General features: G+C 39.1%; 1 protein-coding gene across 3 annotated transcripts in view; it reads left to right on the forward strand.

Moving 5' to 3' along the window:
* Window positions 1–2,777: 2,777 nt before the first annotated feature.
* pdlim5b (PDZ and LIM domain 5b) overlaps window positions 2,778–18,022 on the forward strand; it is a 45,549-nt gene continuing 30,304 nt past the window's right edge. The window contains exons 1-2 of one of the 3 annotated variants that reach the window (XM_074690888.1): window positions 2,778–2,986; window positions 8,611–8,716. In XM_074690888.1, the coding sequence (XP_074546989.1) occupies window positions 8,618–8,716 (99 nt within the window). In that variant the 5' untranslated portion in view covers window positions 2,778–2,986; window positions 8,611–8,617. The remainder of the gene's footprint in view (window positions 2,987–8,610; window positions 8,717–18,022) is intronic. The other 2 variants (XM_074690886.1, XM_074690887.1) reach the window with 2 other exon arrangements.

The following is an 18,022-nucleotide window of genomic DNA, read 5'->3' on the forward strand; positions in this document are numbered from 1 at the left end:
GAAAATGTTGTATTGTATTTCCTGCCATATATATAGATAATCAAGAGATTAATTTCCCATAAAAAATATGACTTCCACCCAGGACACCTACATCTTTATTTTGTTTTATAAATCTGATGCCAGGCATCACATGCTTTTTGCTTCAACTTCTGAAGTGTTTTACATGATTTCTATGTTGACAAAATTACTGAGTGCACATCTGGATATTGTTTCACCTACAACAGGCGACATAAACCAGAAACAAAGGAAGTTCATCTAAATCAGTACAAAGGAAATTCAAAAGACTCAAATTCAAAAGCACAGTCATCACTGCCTATTTCATAATGAATCACTGTGCCACTCATGTTATATTCCCTAAAATAATAAAAAGATGATTATGGTTTTCATTATTGTGTAATGTTAGAAAATTGTGTCATTGAATTGCTGGTTGCTGGGCCTCTTGGTTTAAGTATGCATCCCATATACAGAAACTTAAGCCCTTCTCACTGATTCGCTTCATAGCCGTGACCTTTTGTTGCATGTCTCCTCGCACGCTCTGCTCTAAGCATTTCCTGTTTCTTCTACAGCTGTCCTATTTAATGAGGGCAAAAATGTCCTGAAACACAAATTAACAAAATGTTAACGTTGAATCTTGTTGGTTTCAGTCCAACAAAATCCATCATATAGGGTTAAGGAAGCCACATTATTTATTGAGCCCAGTAAAGCTCTGACTGTAGCAACAGGTGATGAGAGAAAGTTAGCAGTAACTAGCAAGCTTGTATTTTTTCGCTCACTTCTGACATTTACATATACAATCCCTTAAATAAAATTGAATTAAATTCCCATTTTTTATCTTTAGTTTCCTTTCTGAAACCTTCTGCCTAAGGCCTGATGCCATGTTGTGGTAGACAAGAGACATGTAAACAAGGTGAGTGACACACTTCCATGGCATGAACCTCCACACTTGCATATGAAGGCAGGGTTAGCCATACTTCATGTCCCCAGGCAACAAATTGCAAAATGGTTTTTAATCCAGATCATATGAATGGACTGTGGAGCATGTACTTTCTTTGCTGAACACTAGAGGGCAGACCAAGACTGTGCCACCAAACCTGGGTAAACTCCAAATCCTGAACGGTACAGTAAACAAACTATCTTCAGACGGTTCATGTCCAAATAGCATTGACACTATATGATGTTAAACGCTTGTGTATGAATCCATGTTTCCTACTAAATGAACCCTGTTAGATTAATGATCATTATTATAAACTTGGTGTTTCTTCAGTATCTAATTCACAACAGTGCATTTCCAGAGTAACTGATTATTTAGAGTACTGTAGGATGGCATGTGACTGTCTGTCATTTACTCTGGAGGTGTTAAGTGGGAAAAATGACATCACCATTCACTGGCACAACATAGTGAACTGATGCCACGCAACAATAAAAATATTCATGTTGTAACATCATGAAAACCTGTCTACTTCATCCTTTCCTTCAGCCCCAGCACTGATTTACTTCATGCTCCTGGATTCAATAAAAAAAATCTCACACTGAACTACTACACTGTCAAACTATTTCACAGTATTTTAAAAAGCACAAATAAAAAGACATTTCAGACAAACACGGGGGCGCGTCACACAAAATTACTTCCACTGACAGCTGGACCAAACATGGGATTTTAAGAGGCTCCAAATTGGCTGTAAATTGTAAAAAGGTTTTATTTTAAAGCCTGAACAGCTACAGAGTGATTAAACGCAGCTGCTATATAAAGAACAGGGAGAAATCAAGAACTGTGTTTTTTACATGGAAAATTTTGAAATGATCAAAAATAACAAAATCATTTTTCAGCACGGAAATAATGCTTTAGGTTTACACACCTTAATTGCTGTTGTTGTAGTTTTTTTTATTATTTCCCATCAAGTGTTAAGATTTAACTTCCAGACACCATATAATATTCTGCCACTGAAAGGCGTCATAAGACATGGAACCGTCATTTTTTTTCCCAGATGGATACACTTATAACCTACAAACAAAGGTTAAAGTATGAATAACGTGTCAAATCTAAGATTTATCCTTAGGGTTTGAACCTTGGGGGTAAAAAATCCAGCTGTCACCTTAAAATGACATTCAAATTTATTATGAAAATGGCAGGCCCTTTTCTCCTCAATATTTGATTCAAACAGTACAGAAATGTACTAAAATGATAAGGATGAAAGAAGAGAAACTAAACATACATGAGTGAGACAGTTAAACCAAATATCATGCAGGCCACTGAGGCTTTTTCTAAGATTATTATTATTTTGGCCTTCAAAGAGTCAGAAATCATGCCTGGAGAGCCTGGAGTACCGTGATGATAAACAGGATATCACTATAAAGCATGTCTTTTCTTTGTTAAAATAAGCTTGCTAGCCCTAAATGGTGTAGTAGGCTAATTTAAAGAGCACATGTAAAATGGGAGCGGGGTTTTAAAGAGTAACTTAGTGTGGACACGGGTAAGTATAAGCAACATTTCAGATGGAAGGATATCAATAAATTGAAACGTTTATAGATACAATTTTAGTTGCTGTTAAAAGAAGAACAGGGAAGGATGAGTGCACGTGCCCGTACTGCACCTCTGTGGCCTCAATTAGTATGCGTATTGAATGTGGCATCATCACCAAACAACCGCATTTTGTCTGTTTATCATTAAAGTTTGAACTTTGCGCACACCATATAACTGCTTCAGAAGCAGCTAAGTAAACCCCACTTAGGATTCTGCTCCACAGTCACTCACCTGATCTGCGTCTCACCTCGTGGCATGCCCACGCCTGCCCCTGTATTGCCTCCAGCCATCAACTTCACACACACCCGCGCTGCGGTGTGAACCCTCCCACCGACAGACAGACGGGGCTGGCTCATACGCGGAAGTTTGAGTTCCGCTCAGTGAGTTCAGTTCACTTCGAAACTGAGAGCACACGGACTACAGGCACGTTTCTCCTGAGCAGCAGACCCGGCTTCACAAGGTAAGGTGAGTAGTTCTGAATAATGTGTAGAAATTTGAATTGATAAGACAAGTCAAACTTCTTCTTCACCGTTCATGACATACAGTTTTATGTCACCGTTACCTGTTTAAATTTCACAGAGCAAAACTTAAGGTTGATGTCACACCCACTGACAAATTAATGCGCTTAGAGGAAAATAGCTGACCAGGGTAGACATTACTTCACGGAGACACCGAGATCGGAGTGGGCACGACCTGTGCCATGACTACACCTGAAACTAAACACTTTTATGATCTTTAACAGTCTAGACTCACATAAAGTGAAGTGAGAAACCTTCATATTCGAGGAGAGACTGCTAGAAAGTTGTTTTAAATATACTGAGTGTGTATGTTGCAAGAGAAAATAGTGCAAACGTGTAATCGTTTGTGTACAGTACGTTTCCTCTCATAGGAACGACTTGTCCCAGTGACACTGAGTAAACTATGAATATTGATAACATTTGGCTCCCAAAAACTGCTGAATCTAACAAAAAAATATTGACTTTTTGTTGTTTTTGTAACCCATAGCATTATCGGTTAAAGTATGTGGCAAAAACAAATTGTCCCTTCTTTGAGTCAACATATCCTGCAATGATGTCACCAGGGCATTGTCTCCAAGCATTGTGAAAGCAGTTTGAAATTCCAGAGAAGAAATAAAATAATACACTTGACGTTCAGCAGTACTGGGACATACTTAAAGAATACTTACTCAGGAAACATGACTCGACACAGCTTGTTGGACAAAGGGTCATAGGGGTCAGAGAAGTGAATGGGACATTTAAATCTGTTGACACCTGTTTGATGATCATGAAAGCTTTTGTATAAAAGTTTAACAGGATTAGCTGAAAATTCAAGAACTTCCAGTTGTAGTAGAAGTCATTCATAGTGCATCTATTAATTTGATTTATAAGCGACTCTAACTTACATGACATTAATGAATGAGATCATAGATATCTTGGCAGCAGCTCCCTTTGTGCTGTGCTGAAAGAATTGTGTTTTAATCTCTTCCATGGTGTGAAAGTGCTGAAATATTCAGCACATTAAAGTGCCATTATATGACAGGAACTTGAAAGATAAGGCCCCTGTGGAAAACAACCAGCCCTGCTACCAGCTCAGTGAAGTTTTGATGTGGGTGCTGCATGTAAAAAAAAAAAAGCTTGTGCAGAGCTCAACGGTTTCCCTCTTGTTTTGGAACATTAAAGGTGTGTCTCCTCTCTCACGTCTGTGCATGATATCATTAGAGATTACACAACAAGCAGAGACATGACATGAGCCCAAGGTTTGCTCTCTCCATATTAGGAAAAGAAATGTCGATATGAGGGACTAGTGTGACTAGTCTTTTAAGACTCAATGTTTTATGACCTTCTGCTGTGATGTCCCTGCTGGCTTTGAAATCTAACACTGAGAAAGTCTCTTGTGAACAAATGACAGAGTTGTTTAAGGAGCTATCCAATGGTGTGTTTTCCTGCAGGTTCTTTTTTTTAACAATAGGTGTGTGTCCTCAAGCTATGACCCCATGAGGTCAAGGATCTTTACTTAAATCCTGAAGTTTTTATGTCTTTTTGTCTTGTGGCATACCAGATTAAGTGTTTGTCAGGGTTCCCAGCTCAGAGGTGTCAGTTTGAGTGAACCAGCAAACAAACTTTGCAGCAGTGTGTAAGTTGTTGGTGTTCCTTTTTTCTGTGGTTATCACATCAGCCACTGTCATCGTTCTGTTTTGGTAACACTGTTACTGAGGGAGGCTGCGCGACGCCTGGCTTTGGCAGACTCACTCAGTAACAGTGTTACTAAACTGAAGGACTGAAAAATGCTGCAGGATGAATTTAGTTTTTCTCATGGTTATTCACAATTTACCCAAAAAAATCAATGCTTCCATTGCTGGAAATGCCACTCAGGCAACCCACTGGGGCCTTACGGTCCTCAAACCAGCTCTTACTGGAAGTCCCGAGAGAAAGGACTAAACACTGGGGTGATCGGGCCATCTCTGTTGCTGGGTCCTGGCTCTGGAATAACCTGGGAATATGCACCATGATACACTTTGGGCTTTTTAAATCCAGGCTTAAAACCTGTTTTTTTCAGACTGGCTTTTTACACACAGTAATGGGGTGACATATTCTTGCCGTTATAATTGTATTGTATTGTTATTGTATTGAATTTGATTTGTTGTGTTCTGATGATGTTGATTTTAGTGAAAAGTGCTTTGGTCACCTTGTGTGTTGTAAAGGGCTCTACAAATAAAAGTTGATTGATTAATTGATTGATTTGAGTAACTTATCTTATTAGGTATGCAAGACAATGCATCAGTTTGATCACCATGGTTTATCCTCATACATACAAAGTGCATAACATTACATCACTCCAATCCTGGCGTGGGTATTGGTTCCACTTAGGGATGTCCTGATCGCAAGTATCGAATGGGGGCCTTTCTTAACTCCGTCACTTTTGAGTTTTAGATCAATCAGATTAGTAGTAGTTTTAATCTGTTTCATGGAAAAACAAACAATGAAAAGGGAAAAAAGCACATGATAGTCATGTTAATGTCCAGTATTTACATTTGTAGTCTTGCGCCATCCTGTTATAGTTGCGCTCAGAGCAGCCTCAAATTTATGTGTGTTGTATCTCATTAATTGGTTTCACCAATTATTCAATTATAGAAAAATCAAGTTGTATCGGGGCTAAAAAAAAAATGCTGGTCAAGACATTCCTAGTTCGGATATAGCCTCAAAAACTTAGATTGGACATCCGGATGATCTATTTAACTCATTTCTATGCTCTTCTGTATTAACCTCAACCATGTCTTGTACTACGTTGCCAATGCTGCTAGGTCTGAGCATCTTTGCTAGTCAGAGCTCAGATTGCATAAAGTCAGGGTAACTACAGTGGCTCAGCAGTTCAGGGGTATTTTACCTTCTTTTTGCCAAAATCTCTGATGGGAGCTTGCAACTGTGAAAGTTAAAGGATAGAGAATTATTGATTTAAAAAAATCAGTGCTTGTTTTAGTGTTATGGTTTGTCTAAAGAGTAATTAAAATGGATGCTACTCATATCACTGAAGTGCAAAGTTAGTAGTACAGAGCTATTAAAGAAATAATGATATTGGTGTTTTTCCTGCACTGATATTTGATAGGTGCTTTGTTCATGCCCGACACGTGGATCTGTATGTTGGTGTCGTGAAGGACAGAATGGTTTACGAACATCTCCATTCAAGCCTTGACTCACCTTGAAGAAACAGGCAGCTGTCTTCACTGCCCTCTTATTAAAGAGCTACATATTTTGTGTGTGTGAGTGTGAGTGTGTGTATTTGTGTTCAGGCCTATTAGCTTGATTGCACAAGTCTGTGCTTTCCAGGTGTTCACCTCCTCCTTATCACTTTCACACAAGATTCTGTTCCTGCTCCTCACGCCCTTTTCGTGGCATCTTTGCCTGATCTTTTTACGAGCGTGTTCCCCTCCTGACGTGATGCTGAGGGTTGGGGTTAGTCACTTAACGTGTTGGCCAAACCTCTGATCTGACGCATGTCTCGGCTGACCAGGTGACGGGTTGGAGCAGGTGGTGCTGTGACGGCAGCATGACTTATAACCTCAGACTGACATACCTCGAGGAGGACAAGAACTAGTCATCATAGAAGTATTTCCCTCTGCCCTGCCCCAACGCACATATGTGTGAATATTTCTTATCTTTCACTGTGCAAAATGTGGGATTTTCTGCTGTAATGGTCACTGGGAAATACTGTGGAAGTTAGAATCAGTTGGCACAAATAACAGCCGCCAGGAACTGGCTTAAATTGGCTTTACGAAAGTGAGAAAGGTGGTCTTCTGTGTGGCTTTCCTCCTCCTCTTCATCCCCTTCAGTCATGTAAAGTAATCAAAAAAACATAATCCAAACATTAAAATGAAAAAATACTAATGTGGATAAATGATATTCTCTGTCAACTTAACCAAAACTCCAGTTAATTCAATTTAAAGCTCCTCAGCGACACTCAGAGCTTACATTTATTCATCTTTTTCAAAATGTTCTATCACTGTTAATTGAAGTTTTATGTATCAAAAGTACCAGTGGTATCGATACTCTGAAAAAAAGTGGTATCCAACATCGCTACTTGCAACTATGTTTTAGGTTTAAATGATTTAAAATGATAGAAAAAAAAAAACACTAACTAAGGAAAAAGATAGATTCTCTTGCACTTTGTTCCTATTTTTTCCCAGATCACAAATATAAAGCAGATCTTTAAACCTCAATCACCAACATAAAAGTCCCGGAGTCCACACCAATTTTTTTTGGTCTCCACTTTGAAACACCAGGAAACATTTAACACCTGTCTGACAAACGTTAAAGTCAATTTTGTTTCAACTTTCCCCCCTTTTCTGTATAATTACACTGTTGTGTACATGAACTGTGAAGCTCACAGGTCAATCTGTGATCTCATGTTTTCATGTAAACACACTCTCTTCCTGTTCAACAGGTCAAAGGTGACATATTTCCACATGATCTGTTTTATTTCTAACATTTTATTCTCACTGCCTCACAGACAGATCCACTATTGGCTTAACGCTCATACCAGACTTTAGTAAGAGGCACATTCTGCCAGTATGGTATAACAATTTCCCTTAAAAAAACTAATAAATTCAATAATGTACTTAAAATGTAACATATGACTGCACTTAACCTCAGTCTCACGTCTAATAATAAGCCTGCAGCTTCAATTTTTCAGGGTAGGAGGAATGCATGACAGACAGAGCTGAAACCAGTGAAACTCAATAGGGCATGAAATATTTCACCACACCAAATAGTCTTTGCTAAGTGGTTCAAAAACGTCCCAGGAAAAAAAAGACAGATGATGCCTATGTCTTTCACTTTCTAATTTTCTGGCATCTGGTTTGTTCATTTATTCCTTAAGACCAGAGGGTTTTAGTTTGGACGCCTCTTGCGAAAGTTTTGCTTGTGTTTCAGGGTAAGGTAGTATCTCCTTATTATCTTTTTTTCCGACAAGAATATGAAGTTTTTCTCAGTCTGGATACAGTTGTCATAACAAAAGTTTCACACTTCATGGGTTCAGTGGGAGGACGCAGGGATGATAGGTCCAAAGTTCAGCTCCAGAGTCTCTGATCTCAGGTCTGGGTTGTCAGGCTTTTACTGCTATGGATTTAACGATTATTTTCTCCTGACCTGATGTTTCCTCACAATAAGTGTGTGCCTTTATTTCTTTTTTTTAATGATATTTGCAAAGTGGGATTATTCATTCAAAAGATTTTAATACTCTTTTAATCAGTAGTTCAAATCTTCATTATGGCTGTTCTCTTTTTTGTCTTCGTCAAAGCTTTTATCAGGGAAACTATTTTGTTTAGGTTTGGTGGAACATGAAGTTAAAACATTCCTTTACCTGAATAATCTTTGCTAAATTCAGATGTAGCTGCATACTCTTTGTTTATCAGTGTACCGGAAGATTGGCAGGCTGTTTACATCCTCTTTTTCCTGTTGATCCCTTCCTCCTCTTTCTACTTTCTCTCTAGTTTGTGGTATCAGTTCAAAACCTGCTTCTTGTTTGGTTAAATCACTAAACAAACATGGTTTTGCAGATAATCAAGTGTAAAGTATCTGTTCTTCTGTCCATAGGTGAATCATGAGCAGCAGCTACAACGTCACCCTGGCTGGCCCCGCCCCCTGGGGCTTCAGACTACAGGGAGGGAAGGACTTCTGTCTGCCCCTCACCATCTCACGGGTGAGCCGAACGCACACACACACATACATAAACAAACACACATCACTTACGCACTGTTCCCTCCATGACAGTCACCTCTAAGGAATGCCGTTTATGTTCACTATGCCTTCTGCCTTGTCAGTGATGAAAGCGCGTGTGCCGTTCATCTCCCGTGTCACACTCATTGCTGGATTTAGACACCTCGTGTAGTAGCTCATGACCTCTGTCACTCAGCCCTCAGAGCGGTCTTGACCTCCCTCCTGTCAAGGCTGTGACTATTGTCAAAACAGTGTTACATAACTGAACTGTAACCAAAGTATTCATCAAATCAGAAAACTCTGCTGACTCTGTCCGACCCCATTTCAAGATGTGTTTGAAGGATTAGTTTGAAACCTGTTAACAGCTGCTGTCATTCTGGTCATTCAGATGAGGGATAGTGCTAAGTGTCCTGGCCTTTTCCCCTGGCGTCAAGCCTGATGTGAGGCACAGGAGACTTAGGAAACCAAAGGAAACCATCCTTAGAATGTCTGTCTCGCTGAAACTTTAGAAAGCCAGAGTTCTGCAATAACTATCGTGACTTTGGGACATGTAAAGCCAGACTTTTTAGTTCTGTTGAGCCCTCAGATAGGAGAATGATGGAGGTGGAGGAGCAACTCCTTGAAAAACTACTTGTTTATGAGTTGGATCCAGCCTCAGCCTAAATATAGTTACAGTGTTTATGTTCATGGTGTAAGGCCCTCCTGTGCAAAACACTGTGATTGCAGCACAATTAAACAAAAACATGCATCGTACAGCCTGTTATTAGCCAGTGAAGTGGTGGACTTACTCAACCTAAAGCACGTCTGAGCGTCTCACAATGTTTGTGACACTTGATCATAAATTGGATTCTTGTCCTCTACTAGTGTAGAAAAAATAGAGCTTTCAAGAAAAATACATTTTACGCATTGCTTTAAATAAGTCAAAATAACAAAATACGACCACATGACTTTCTACATTTTGGTTTATCACATTGGCTTTATGAATAGTGATGGACAGCATCTTATGACTTCTGAAGTGAAGCCAAAATATCCCCCTTTAACGGGTTATGCCAATGACACACGGCAATGTCAAGTAATGACATTGTAACTTTTTGTAGCTAAAAATGTGTCAGACAACTAGATAAACTCAAAGTCTTAGCAAAACGGACAATTAAGAGAGCAGACTTGGCCCTTGGAGTTCAATCATATGCCTATACCGTGGGTGGTATAAGTTTATGTCCGAGGCCCCTTTCCCACATGTCATTCTAGCTCAGTCTACTTTCATATCCTCCCAAACTAAAGGTACAAAACATTGCTTTAGTTGAGTGTTTATACACCAGTTTAAGCAGACACATTATCTATTTAACATTAACATTTTTTTCTTGATCAAGATACTGCCAATCTGGGCTATTTACATCCAGGTTGTAAGGCATTAAAGTATTATGTCAGTGTCAGTAAAGCAGTGCTATGGTCCCAGCAAGAAGCAGTTGGCTGCGCTGAGCTTACAAGCATCATCTCTGATATTTTGGACCAAGAAAGAAAAAGAAACTTTATTTGAAATACTTTGATTTTGAAGTTTGACCCATGTTTAATCTGTCAACATGGAGACTTTTGAGCTAAGTTGCTGCCAGTAAGTAAGTGGTGTCAAAAGTTCTGGAGCTTCCACTTTGCCCAAAAATGTCTCTATTGTTAAGTTTTGTGCATGGAGCTGAAACCTGTTGTATGATGCAATATTTTTGTAATCCAACTTGTATTCTAGAGGCTGTAAAATGCACTTTGTCTCCACTTATGATGTGTGTGGAAAACTTCATGAGTTGAACATTTTTAGCCCCTTAAATACACTGTTGGATTGGGCAAAAAAGAAAGAATAATAACCAATCAATTAGAGCAGTGTGCGGCACATTTTCCTGAACCTACCCTGAGTGTTGAATTCTGAAGTGCCCTAATTAATCAGACTTTTCTTCTTGTCAAACAAGATTAAGAACCAGAAGTTTGTCCTTTACTGGTGACGCTTGAGCTTTGACAACAACTCTGGTAGCGTCAGAAAGAGCCGTCTTTTTCACTTCCTGCTGCTTCCTGTTATGTAATTGAAATCTTAATGTCACGGCCAAGGTCAGTGACTGTTTATTTGTTGTGGGCAGGATCAGTTATAGAGCTGTGAAACTATGTGTGGAGAGGAAGAGTGACTTTTCTCAAGTGGAAACTTGATCTGCTGTAAGAGTACAAAAGGCCAGAGTAGCTGTCCAGACTATTTTTAAGCCGTGCCACTATGATAGTAATGGAACGCAGGACATTATGTTGTCATTGTGGCATGTAGCTGTCAGCAGAAGGCTTTATGGCTTATCTCAATCACAGTATATGAAAAAAGCAGTCATACTTTTTTATCTGATGAGCTACAGGAGCACCTTCTTATATGCAGTAGAAAAACTCACATTATTCCACAGTGGGAAAAGAAGAACAAGATCAGCATCAAATTGGCTGTTTGCCTCTGTTGCCCTTTCAAGTTTGGCAACAGCCCCTGAAAAAACACAGAAGGCCAACATCTGCTCAGAATACCTCTTTATTTTCAACAGCTCAGCCAGAATTCTTCAGCGAGTGTACGTACCGCCACGATTAGTCTCTGAATTGTTCTTATTCAGACCTTCACTTTGTTTGAGGTACGATTGGGGACACTCGGCATGCTGCCATATGCACACCGTGTTCAATCAAACTTGAAGGGCAAAAAGAGAAGCAGACACGCGCCTATGCTCTGAACGTGCTCCCTGTGATGTGTCATGTTCTGATAATAAGAGAGTATCAAGACAGGTGGGTGAAAAAAGAGCACAGAAAGCCAGATGGAAACCTTGAATCTCTTACTTATAATGTGTTTGCTTTGATTATTTCTTCATTCTTATTGGCTTTAGTGGCAAAAAGCTATGAACCATAAATGTTTTGGATATCCCTTGCGACCTGGGTTGAGTCATTGGTGGTCTTGTGCGTGCCACAGCACTGCTGAGACAGGCAACATGACTCTCACAGATTTTCATTCCATCACATTTGTTGGTTAGTTTCATTCCTGCGACATATTTCCACCTAATGCTCTGCCGTGAATAGCACCATAAAAGGCAGATTTTTTTTCGGTGTTCTGGCATCTTCAAAACCTTTCAAGTAAGGAACAGCCAACATGAAGTGATGCTGAAATGTTTCTTTGTCAGTATTAAAAAGTATTTTCTCTAACAAATATATGACAGAGCTGTCAGATTTCTATGCTAGTAGTTCACTTCTCAAGCATAGTTTTCTGCTGAGCTCCCTGTCTGAACACAACAACACATAAAAATAAACCCATATTCGGTACACTGAAAAAACATCATCAGAGACAGCCTATCAAAAAAATTCCTGCATCTGTTGGATGATTTGCAACATGCTATGCTATTATTTTAATAACAACACATTAATACGTAGCAGTGTGAAAACCTGCATGGTAAGTACAAACATTCAGCATTGTTACTTTATATCTATGTTTGAAGTATACAAAAGCAGAATGACCCCTTTGAAGGTATTGTGCAACCCCCACTTGAGAAATCCTTGCTCTGAGCATTTCTAGTTGTTCCTGTATCTGTTTTAAGCTAAATGAGCAGTTAATTTACAATGGGAGATCTAAGCAGGAGTAGCAAATATATAAAAACTTAAACCACCTCTTGGGTATTTTCATTTGAGTGCAACTAATTTCTATCACAGACTTGTTTAAAGCCTCATTTAAGACTAACAATGATAAATACACTTAATTTGGAGTGTATGAAAGGCGTCTGCTGCTTTCACCCCTGAGTGTGGTTAGATGGTTGCAATTACCGTAGAATAATGATGTAATGACTACTTATTTCTCCCATATGTAACTGATCCTAAGATTACATGCTGTACTGTACAGTATGTGAGGCTGCTTGCTACATGACAGGCACAGCTTGTTATCCTATGTAATAATGCAATTAGAGTATGAGAGGGAGTGCATACCATAAGTCATGCAGTGCACTGTGTAATATCTGCTGTGTCACTATGTAAAAGCTTACAAATGAGAAAAAAAGTTATCTCAGAATTAAGGATGACCATGGTGGTAGTTATATTCCACAGGAGTATATGGGTTAAAAAGGTCACACCTTAATCTGCGTTCATGTATTTTAAATGATTACACTTTGAACAATGCAGATTACCATAAGTGAGACCACCCAATACTTTAAGGATGACATATGGAGGAAAAGCCAAGTTATGTATGTAACATTGGGGGGGTAATGTGTTCCTGTTCCCCCAGACTCCTCCGCCCTCGCCGTCTGTGGTTATTCCAGCTCCTTTTTAGGCATTATTTGACATGAAAAGAACCATCGCTCATTTCTTTTTCTGCTTATGAAGGAATGGAAAATACCTCATAAGACAAAACACAACACTTGAGAAAAATTTGGTGATAAATTCACTTCATTACTGCTCTAAAACAAATATTTTGTGGAGTAATTTTAACTCTCACTTATCTAAATGTCTGTTTGCTGTGGGTTACTTTGGAGTCATTTACCCCCTTGTTTCCCATTCACCCCCCTCTGGTGTCTTTTTGCTTGTTATTTTAGTTTCATGTGATACTCTGAGTAAACTTTGCACAAACTAAATTTAGCACTGTGTTTGCACTCTGCTTCGAGCTTTGGGGATTTGTTCTACTTGAAGAAATCTCCATTATGTGTTAATATGGTGAGGCAACTTTCCCTCTCAAAGAAAGAGGACTGTGATGATGCTGAGTATCTGGGCAACCTACATCAACATCAGGAGTGAGAGGCTTTCATTGTGCAGTCTTTTGAAGAAATAGGGTAGTGTAGAGCCAGACGGTTCAGTGTCATAACTGCTGAATGCTAAAAATAGAATATGATCGATTGTTGCTTGTCAACAGACTGAATTTGGAGTTCTTTGTTACGTGTAGCAGGCCATAACCCAAGCTGAGCCAAAGTGAGTAGACTTCCTTTAAGGAACCAAAACAGCTGGAGTTGATTTTTAAAGTTTTGTGAATTAAATTTGGTTTGAAACACTCTTAAATATGCTCTTTGATCAGCCTGTAAACATAGCCTTTACTCAGTAGTTACCGCTCTCTTTTCTGTAAATGTTATGACATTTAAAATTGAGCACATACTAGGTTTGAGGGGTTGAGCAAAAGTTCAATTTTTCTCTCAACTCTAGTTTAAAAAGCGCTTTCAGGCTTAGTTTGTTTACCAGCCAGGTAACTATCCAGCAATAAAAAAGCTACTGTGAGGAGTTTTTAACCGGAAATTAAACTGATTCAACTCATACTGATTCCTCTTTATACAAAAGAAAACCAGTAAGTCACTGTAGTCCAATGAAAAGACACAAAAACCTACCCTCTAAAGTTTGGATGTGTGTATTTCTTTTAGGATACTGGGTCAAATTTGGCCTGAAACAGTGTGTAAAGGGTTAAGACAGCTGCCTTCTTATCTTGGGTTTCTGATTGAATTAAACATGTTAACTATCATAAAAACACAAGATAAGACCTTATTGATCCCCATGAGGAAAATTCCTAAATATGAGCTGGTGAAAAAATACAGTAGAATAGAATAAACTAAAATTCAACAAATATATTGAACAATATTGAGTAAAAAGTGGAATAAATGGAAGTAAGACCCAAAAAAGGATGTAAGTTGGAGGCGCTCCCATATAAATTCATGGAAAAGATCCAAGGCACTCTCTTTGGAAGAGTTAGAGTGCCTATTAAAACAATTTTTGACTTCCTGAGGTGGAGAATGTGTGTTTTTAGGGCAACATGACTGCATAATTAAAACAAAAAATCCTTTACTGCTCAAAAGAGTGCCTTGGATTTTTTTCCCCCTGGTCTTTTATGGTAATTGTGATGCTCAGTGACAAAACCTTGGTCAATAGGTGTGCCATTTCGGCGTGTCTCTTTCCAGTGATGCCTGATTTTGCCCTCATTGCTCCTGCCTATAGCTTACTGGCTGACTGTAGGGCTATGATTCCCATGAGTCTTCCAGTTAATGACCCTTTGCTTTCCAAAGTCTTACATCTGTGATGAAAAACTCTGACTTACTGACATATTATTGTGAGAAGATGTGAAAAAATGTTAGAAACAGGGGTAGTTTTTGATTTAAAAGAATAAAACAGTAACAATACATACAAATCACTATCAGCAAACTGTGAAAAGGTCCCTCTTTGTCCACAGGGGGCGCCAAAATCAACTCAAAGTGAGAGATCCTCAAGATAGATGTAAGAAAATTTCAAGTAGAAAAGATATAAAAAATACTATACTCTAAATAGTGGAAGAAGATTGGTGATAGGAAAGAATGAAAGTTTGGTATCAAATAATGACCTTGTGTGATAGTAAAGACTGTACTGTGAGTAAAAGAATCTTGCCGTTGGTGGAAATCTGCCTTTTGTATTCTTTCATTGATTTACGTTTAGTACAGAAAGTAGTTTATATCTTGTGAAGCTCATTGGATAAAAAATAATCCGTCTTGCTCCCTCTGACATCGAGCCGTAACTTTTGAGTCAGCTCACGTCCAAAAAAAATAAACTCAAGCAGCGAAAAATTCCCCTGGCATTTCAGGAAACCTTTTAGACAGATAGTTTGTGGTCTGGGCTGCAGAGCTGCCAAACAGTCTGCGTGTAATTCTTTTATCTGTCGTTTGTCTTTAAACCTCCCGAGCATTCATACACGGAAACTAGAATTTATTAAAACCATTTAATCTGTCTAATATTTCACTGCTTCAGGTTTTTACACTTCACACGGCATACTTGGTAATCTGGGATGTGATGCGGGGTCCTGAAGATGTGTACAGGTTACATCTGGTCTCAGTAGATACCTGCAGTGTTTGATCCCAGTTTGATCTCTCTGGTGTCTGTCTGACATTATATTGAAGGCATCTGCTTTCAATCTTTCTCATGCTGTATGGCAAGACTATAAAGAATAACAGAGCTGTCACTTTTTGATTTAGCTGAGCCTTTTCATTTTTTGTGTTCGATAAAAGATATTTAAAAGAATACTCCATGTGACCCAAACACAATACAGCCACTGTACTTCAGCTTATTATTGGAGGTTTACTGCTTTGTCCATCAATCAAGGAATCATTTTTTATATACCACAACAAATGAAGAGCTAGTCCAGCTCACCAAGAATTACTCATTTTTCATGAGCTGGACTCAAAGATCTCATATTTTTCTGTGTACACAAAAGCCTGTTTCTAATATTGCTCACCAATTTGTCTACATATGTGTGAATGAGCACTTCTCCTTGACATGCCTCACAGGTGATGCTGAATAGACACCATGGTTATTGCTCAGGTGTATCTGAGGCTGGCCACAATGAAAGGCCATTCTAGCATGAGCAGTTTTACTGTACTTGGGGTATGCGTGTCAGAAAACCAGTCAGTATCTGATGTGGCCACCATTTGCCTTGCACAGTGCAACAAAGGGGCAACATCTGGTTTAAAAAAATGAAGCCTATGCGGAAGTGCTAAAAATTGCTGTTTGTTGTGAATCCACATGAGGCTGGCTGCAGAAAGACCGGAAACCACCTACACACCAAGCCAAAAACAAACAAAACAAAACAAAAAAAACAAAAACAGACTATTACAGCATTAAAACAACTTTTTACAAACTAGTTCAAAAAACAGCTTTGGTCTGAAACACTGATTGGCACCAACTGTACAGGGGTGATTTTTTTCTAGCTTTAAGGTTTAGAAGATATTAGGATTGTCCGAAAGTCCAATCAGAGACACAGGTCAGTAGGGGGTGGGAGAAAAAAATTGAAAACCAATTTATTGGGACTTTTTCTATGACAATATCAAAATTGGGATTCTTTGTCAAAAAATAATTTTTATTTATTTATTTTTTTTACAAATTAAAGTTCTTCATTTCAGTCTTTGTTTATAAACTGGATCTGAAAAAAGTTACCACTTTTCTCCAGCAGAGGGTGAAATGTTTCTCTTTGACTCATTTCATGTGCATTTTATGGAAAAATATGGCTTCTGGTATGGTCTGTAGACGTCATCATTTTTCATATAGTCAGGTGTTAAAAAAAGCAAACTAAAAAAAATTGTAAATATCGAAGAATCACAATTTAAAATGAATCGTCACCCCAAAAATTGTAATAGAATCGAATTGCAAGAATAGCATGTCATCCCAGCCCTACAGGTCAGCTCACGTGACTGACGGGTGCCCTAAAGCTGTTTTGCCCATGCTCTTCCTAGTGTTGGTTTGATGTTGTGGTCAAGCCTAGTACGATCTGGTGTCAACACGAGGTATGTTATTTTAAAAGTCCCTGGATGTTTCAATATTGTTTCAGTCTTGCTCAATCAGTTTGCTGCAACCTGCTGGAGGTGAGACATAGATGACACTTAACAGAGTGGAGCCAATCTGAGTGAACACATTGACTTGAGATGAAACCTGCCACATCCGATGCCATGATCAACTTCATTCTTTAATGCCAAAGGTTTTCGCTTGCTCACAAAGTGTAGAAAACACATGAAGCTCAATTAAAAGCAACAAAAGTGCAATTAAAAAAAGTGCTTTTCAAAAAACCCTTTAAAGTGGACCAAGAGTTGAAGCCCTGATTGCCTCTGTCAGGTCTTCCAGAGTTCAGGGGCCCTCATTGGAAAAAGAGCTCCATCACCTTTGTTTGACAGTTCAGACCTTTTCCAGGGCTCATTAATAAGTAAACCATCAAGAACATGATGCCAATCAAGTAATTGGTAAAACTCCATCATCTAACTTCATCCAAATGCTGCAGAAGGATGAAAAGATTCATGAATGGAGACAGAAACCAGCCGTTGCACTTGACTCAAACCCTGCCATGCCTCTGCGTCAGCAGTGCCACTCTGCCTCGGTTTGTTTCTGACCTGACTAAAGAGCATTCAGTATTCAGCGCAGCGTTGGTGCCGCTTTGTGTTGTTTTGTTTGCGTTGTCATGGCAATTTGACTAAGAGCTTCGTTTGTAGGTCTGCCTGGAATTCCATGTTTCCCAGCAGCCTCATTGATGTAGCAGGAGACTGGGGTTAAACCATGACGACCACTGGCCTACCTCTGCTCAAGTAGCTGTAATTGCGATGTTTAGCTCGGAAGAAAAGAAGCTTTGCATGTTTGTCCCCTCCCAGCAGCTGTAGGGTGCATCACTCCCCTAAATTATTCAACAACTTTTTGGGATGTGTTGCAGGTGCACAAGAGCAGGATTCTCCGAGCTCTCAGAGTTTCTGCAGGGTAAACTATTTCTTTAATGAGCTTCGCAGGTGGAATACAGGAACCACAGTCCCTGAGAGGAAAACTTCTAACTGTGTGA

The sequence above is a fragment of the Halichoeres trimaculatus genome, unplaced genomic scaffold, assembly GCF_033239565.1.
Source record: "Halichoeres trimaculatus isolate MK-OKI-2021-1 unplaced genomic scaffold, fHalTri1.1 fHalTri1_scaffold_16, whole genome shotgun sequence".
Classification (NCBI taxonomy): Eukaryota; Metazoa; Chordata; class Actinopteri; order Labriformes; family Labridae; genus Halichoeres; species Halichoeres trimaculatus.